Below are 6774 nucleotides of genomic sequence, written 5' to 3' on the forward strand. Positions count from 1 at the left end.
CAGGAAGAAACCTCCAGCAGAACCAGGCTCAGGGAGGGGCAGTCTTCTGCTGAGACTGGTTGGGGCTGAGGGAAAGAACCAGGAAAAAGACATGCTGTGGAAGGGGGCAGAGATCGATCACTAATGATTAAATGCGGAGTGATGCATACAGAGCAAAAAGAGAAAGAAACAGTGCATCATGGGAACCCCCCACAGTCTACGTCTAAAGCAGCATAACCAAGGGATAGTCCAGGGTCACCTGATCCAGCCCTAACTATAAGCCTTAGCGAAAAGGAAAGTTTTAAGCCTAATCTTAAAAGTAGAGAATTAGTGCAATATATAGTACAAGGTATGAATGGTTGCTATGGTAACTAAGGAAGCCATTACTAAAATAATGCTGATATCAGGATTTACTGTTGAGTTGTCTGTTGTGTTTGGTTTTGGGACGCACCAGGTGGATGAAGTGAATCATTAATAGCCACGATAATCAATAATCACAACAGTGATAACGAGTAGCAACATTATATTGAGTAAATTATATATTAGTGTATTATTATAGGGGAAAAAATGCTCCCAGAAATCAATAAAAGGCAAAGGTCATGTGATTATCTGTGTTTATCTATGGTATCTCAAAAAGTAATAGGTGTGTATGTATATATATATATATATATATATATATATATATATATATATATATATATATATATATATATATATGTAGGTGTGTATGCATGTATATAGCTATGTATGTGTGTATGTGTAGATATGTATTTATGAAATTGTGTTTATGTGTGCATGCATGTACATATGTGTGTATATATATTTCTTATTTTTATAGTATAAGGGGTGGGTATTTATAAGCTTTGCTTCTGTTCTCACCCTTTCGGCCATTGTAGAGTTGTTTTGTTATGAGTTTTTTTGTTATTGTTGAATTGTATGCAGAATAAATAAATTAATTAATTCACATTTTGCCAAAAATGTTGGCGTGCATGAACTTTAGAGCCCCACAATTCTGCCTTTTACCAGTTTCTTTAACATTATAAAATGGGCTATTTCTTTTATCTGTTTAGGAACATTGTGATATCCAACATACTTTAAAAACCTGCCTTTCATAAGAATCTATAGGTGGCTTATGTATAGTAGGGCTTTAGTGGAGTTACTGCACTGTCTATACAACATTAAACCATATTTTGAATAACAGTTTGAACATAAGAAACACTGAACACATGTAACATATTTTAACTGGTAAAACAAAGTTATGACCACTTTAGAGGCCATCTGAATGGTGTTACGATGATACAGCGTGATACAAAGCACAGAAAAATGCAAATTCTGCTCATTACGTTTAATAATTTGAATGCCTCCAGTAGGTCCTCAAATCTGGTGTAATTCTTCCCCTCAGCTTTTCAAACATGACCCACTCTCGTTTAACTGTATTTCGTTTGAGATCTTTTTTGAGAAAATTTCCCAAGTAATGATGATATTTCCAATAGGAACATCTAATATAAAAAGAGACACCACAGTCTAGACATATTTGAAAGTCTGTCTACAAAAGAACTGCAACTTTTGTTTGAGATCAAACATCCAACCCTCAAAGTTAAATGATTCCACAGTAATAACAACATCTTCAGACAAATATACGAGGGCTGTCCGTAAAGTATAGGTCCTTTTTATTTTTTTCAAAAACTATATGGATTTCATTCATATGTTTTTACGTCAGACATGCTTGAACCCTCGTGCGCATGCGTGAGTTTTTCCACGCCTGTCGGTGACGTCATTCGCCTGTGAGCACTCCTTGTGGGAGGAGTCGTCCAGCCCCTCGTCGGAATTCCTTTGTCTGAGACGTTGCTGAGAGACTGGCGCTTTGTTTGATCAAAATTTTTTCTAAACCTGTGAGACACATCGAAGTGGACATGGTTCGAAAAATTAAGCTGGTCTTCAGTGAAAATTTTAACAGCTGATGAGAGATTTTGAGGTGATTCTGTCGCTTTAAGGACTTTTCACGGTGCGAGACGTCGCTCAGCGCTCTCAGGCAGCGTCATCAGCCTGTTCAAGCTGAAAACCTCCACATTTCAGGCTCTGTTGATCCAGGACGTCGTGAGAGAACAGAGAAGTTTCAGAAGAAGTCGGTTTCAGCATTTTATCTGGATATTCCACTGTTAAAGGAGATTTTTAAATGAAAGACGTGCGGGCGGATTGCAGCGTCGGCTCGCAGCCGCCGCGACGCTCCGCCACAGGAAAAACACCTCTGTTGGAAGACTTGAGGAAAAGTTGGAACATCTCCAGCTGATAAACAATTTCTCATATACTCACTCCACTGAAAGCCATCAAAAGCCGCCTGGATTTTACAAATGGTTATCAACACGGAGGTGTTTTTCCTGTGCCGCTGCGCCGCGTCGGCTGCGTCCCGATGTGCGGACCCGTCCGCACGTCTTTCATTAAAAAAATCTCCTTTAACAGTGGAATATCCGGATAAAATGCTGAAACCGACTTCTTCTGAAACTTCTCTGTTCTCTCACGATGTCCTGGATCAATAGAGCCTGAAATGTGGAGGTTTTAAGCTTGAAACAGGCTGATGACGCTGCCTGAGAGCGCTGAGCGACGTCTCGCACCGTGAAAAGTCCTTAAAGCGACAGAATCACCTCAAAATCTCTCATCAGCTGTTAAAATTTTCACTGAAAACCAGCTTAATTTTTCGAACCATGTCCACTTCGATGTGTCTCACAGGTTTAGAAAAAATTTTGATCAAACAAAGCGCCAGTCTCTCAGCAACTTCTCAGACAAAGGAATTCCGACGAGGGGCTGGACGACTCCTCCCACAAGGAGTGCTCACAGGCGAATGACGTCACCGACAGGCGTGGAAAAACTCACGCATGCGCACGAGGGTTCAAGCATGTCTGACGTAAAAACATATGAATGAAATCCATATAGTTTTTGAAAAAAATAAAAAGGACCTATACTTTACGGACAGCCCTCGTATTCTCTTACAGTCTACGAAACCAAGACAAAAACAACATGCTCAGGCTCAGAGTCTAAGAATATAAGATGGTGAACAGGTGTTTGTTTCTTGTTATCCCATGTGAGCAGGGTCTGTGAAGTTCTGTCCCACTGTTCTACATCCATTTTTGAGAATTCCCTCAGTGGTAACGTGACCCAGGTTAATCATGGGCGTTTTTTGGTTGCTAATGTTCAAGTCATCCACTTGAGGTTCCAAGAAAGCCACCCTCTTTGATCTCCGCTGAGCTGGTTCTACCTCCCTGGGATCTGAACACAGGGCAATGGCTCGTTCACCACACCCTCTTGATGCCCCGCCTCTGCTTTCCCAGCATCGACATGGAGTGAGGTAGAGGTATAGTAGCACAAGTACAATGCTGGCCACACAGGAAGCCAACGTGGTGAACGCCGTGTTGAAGTGCTCCCCACCGCTGCCATATGCCAAGCCACTGACGGAAGCAGGGGTAAAGTTCCCGACAATCACTCGGACCTCAGGAGACTTCTTGGGGTCATAGTTCCAATTGCGGGCTGCCACACACCAGTATGTACCAGAATCCTCCACAAGTGCTTTTTGGATTTCAAGGGTGCCATTAGGGAGGACTTGGATGTGACTGCTTGTTCCATTGGCAGATGAATTCACCACTTCTCTTGGTGTGATCCAGAACACTACCAATTCCCCCTGTGTGGGAGATTCCAATCCTGGACATGGCACACTTAGCCATTCTCCCGGATTTACTTGGTAAGTATGGGTCACAAGGGAGTTACCTGAAACACCCTGTTGGTACACAGTACAATTTGACTCAGGTTCTCCACCCTCTTTACATGGGTATTCACTTCTAAATTCCAGCAGTGGGCGGTACTGTTTCCATAGCCAGTACTCCAACATGGCGAGTAAAGCGCAGTCACAGACCAAAGGGTTTCCCTGTAAATAAATTCCACTACGGCGAGTGAGAAACAACAGGTTCTGAACAGGCACTTTGGAGAGCCTGTTGAAAGACACATCCAGGAAGGTCAGGTTTAGAGGTCCACCAGGCTCCTTGTAAAGGTGCAGCGGGAAAGCTGTCAGTCTGTTCCCAGATAAGTAGACCTTCTGAAGGCTGTAAAGATCCGTAAAGGTGCCTGGGTTGATCCGGGAGATTTGGTTGCCAAACAGCAACAGTTCTTTCAATTCCTTCAGGCCGTGGAAGATGGATGAATTCAACACCATCAGCTGGTTTGACGATAAATCCAAGTGGAGGAGATGTGGCATTTTGGCGAAGGCATCCACCTCAATTTCGCCAATGTAGTTTTGACTGAGGATTAACGTGGCGAGCCGGTGAAATGGCTGGGAAACCCATCCGACTGGTAGGACAGTAATGGCGTTATGGCTCAAATCGAGGCGTGAGGCATAGTTTGGGAGACCAAAGGGCAGTGCGGACAGTTTGTGGCCACTGCAGGAAATTATATCACTGGCACAAATGCAGTTGGGAGGGCATGTAGCCACAGGGAGAGAGAAGCCAACACACAAAGGAATCAGCCAGGCTACAGCTGCAGGGTTGCAACGGCTGCCTCCACCATTGGTGTTGCCTAGAAGACGTGACTCTATGGGATACATCCTGCTGTTCCCAAAGGATAGGATCTCAGGTTACTGTTTCACTAGCTATAAACATGTCAGGTTTACAAGCTTCTGATGACAGAGTATTACAGCGGAGGGAACAGCTGAAAGAGAGCGAACACGGAGATCAATACCCTTTATAGCTGTATTATCAACACCCACAACAACCCCAATGACACTAAATCAGTCTACAATCATTTTAACGGTCACATAAGGGGAAGCTAATCACATTAAAATTAATAAGCAAAAGAAAAAACTAAAATACAGAAACATAAATGGTACAAGCACCGAAATTACATATATGAAAGAAAATATATTAAAGCTGAACACATTATATAATAATATTCAGAAATAAGGGGTTTTAAGCCTGTATTTTTAAATGTGCCATATTATAAGCTTTTGCTGCAAGTTAATGTTAACAATTATGGTAAATAAAATAAAATGGACAATAAAAAAAATTATAACAAATGTTAATCAACAAAAATAAAAATAATTCATTAATTATAAGTACAAGGTAATGTGCAAAAGTTGCAAGCACCATGTCATTTTGTAGACTTAATGGATTTTTGAAATTAGTTTCCAAGCAAAAGGCTGATCTCAAATTTCCAAATGTCAAGTTAAAAAACAAAAACATTTTATTTGAATAAAAGTACAAGTAAGAAACCTTTTTAAATTATTGGTTCAACTTGCAGATTTACAAAATGTTCACCTTAAGAAGACATCAAATTCTTGAAAAATAGTTCCACTCCAGAGAATCTGACTTCATGGGTAAAAAAACAACAACAAATATTTATAGTTATTTTAATTTATTTAATTTATATAGCGCCAAATCATAAGATAAGATGCCTTTTATTGTCATTGAATTAATGTTAAAATATAAAATATTCTTTATATTAAATATAAATACTATAATAATAAATAATATATTATAAATAAATAATATAAAATATTTATATTAAAATATAAACCAACAAAGTTGGTTTATATTTTAATATGAATGTTAAATGATTTGATATCCAAATAAAGCTTAAAGCTCCTTCAAACGTAATTATTTGCCAGTTCATGACGAAAACAAACAACAACAACAACAAACAACTCACCATGCATGATCCAAATCATGTCTGTTCACGTCCACGCACGCGGTCTGTGGATTTGTCACGTCCGTGTCCCCGCTGTGTGTGTGTGTGTGTGCGTGTGAGAATCCACGGAGGGAGCGCGATTCACCTGCTGGTCGAGTCACGTGTGAGGCTGTGGGAGGAGCCAACACAGCGCCGCCACATGAGGGCGGGTTGAAGGAAAGAAGGTGGGGCACAAAGAGCCTCATTTATTTTAGTTTTTTAAAACAGCAACAGCTCAAACTGTTTAAATGATGGGGTGGGTTCATCACTGGCCATTTTTATTAGTTACACTTTTGTACTTGGCACCAAATACAGTGAGTGAACACCCTGCAGTTTTGCAAGTTCTCCCACTTAGAAATCATGGAGGGGTCTGAAATTTTCATCTTAGGTGCATGTCCACTGTGAGAGACATAATCTAAAAAAAAATTCCGGAAATCACAATGTATGATTTTTTAATAACTTATTTGTATGTTACTGCTGCAAATAAGTATTTGAACACCTGTGAAAATCAATGTTAACATTTGGTACAGTAGCCTTTGTTTGCAGTTACAGAGGTCAAACGTTTCCTGTAGTTTTTCACCAGGTTTTCACACACTGCAGCAGGGATGTTGGTCCACTCCTCCATACAGATCTTCTCTAGATCTTTCAGGTTTGGAGTTTCAGCTCCCTCCAAAGATTTTCTATTGAGTTCAGGTCTGGAGACTGGCCAGGCCACTCCAGGACCTTGACATGCTTCTTACGGAGCCCGTCCTTAGTTGCCCTGGCTGTGTGTTTGGAGTCATTGTCATGCTGGAAGACCCAGCCATGACCCATCTTCAATGCTCTTACTGAGGGAAGGAGGTTGTTTGCCAAATCTCGCAATACATGACCCCATCCATCCTCCCTTCAATACGGTGCAGTCGTCCTGTCCCCTTTGCAGAAGAGCATGTTTCCACCCCCATGCTTCACGGTTGGGATGGTTTTCTTGGGGTTGTTCTCATCCTCTAAACATGGTAAGTGGAGTTGATTCCAAAAAGCTCTATTCTGGTCTCATCTGACCACATGACCTTCTCCCATGCCTCCTCTGGATCATCCAGATGGTCACTGGTG

The 6774-nt window shown here is 41.1% G+C and overlaps 1 protein-coding gene across 1 annotated transcript; it reads right to left on the minus strand.

Annotated features, from left to right (window-relative positions):
* Positions 1-2975: 2975 nt before the first annotated feature.
* Positions 2976-5747, minus strand: LOC117504375 (amphoterin-induced protein 1-like). The gene is made up of 2 exons (XM_034163839.1): positions 5668-5747; positions 2976-4671 (listed from the first exon to the last, which is right to left on the minus strand). The coding sequence occupies exon 2, from the start codon at positions 4565-4567 to the stop codon at positions 3050-3052; it is 1518 nt and encodes a 505-aa protein (XP_034019730.1). The 5' UTR covers positions 4568-4671; positions 5668-5747; the 3' UTR covers positions 2976-3049.
* Positions 5748-6774: the final 1027 nt, after the last annotated feature.

The sequence above is a fragment of the Thalassophryne amazonica genome, chromosome 22, assembly GCF_902500255.1.
Source record: "Thalassophryne amazonica chromosome 22, fThaAma1.1, whole genome shotgun sequence".
NCBI lineage: Eukaryota > Metazoa > Chordata > Actinopteri > Batrachoidiformes > Batrachoididae > Thalassophryne > Thalassophryne amazonica.

Excerpts from the sequence above, each read along its gene's own strand:
- LOC117504375 (XM_034163839.1), bottom strand. The coding sequence starts at position 4,567 with ATGTATCCCATAGAGTCACGTCTTCTAGGCAACACCAATGGTGGAGGC.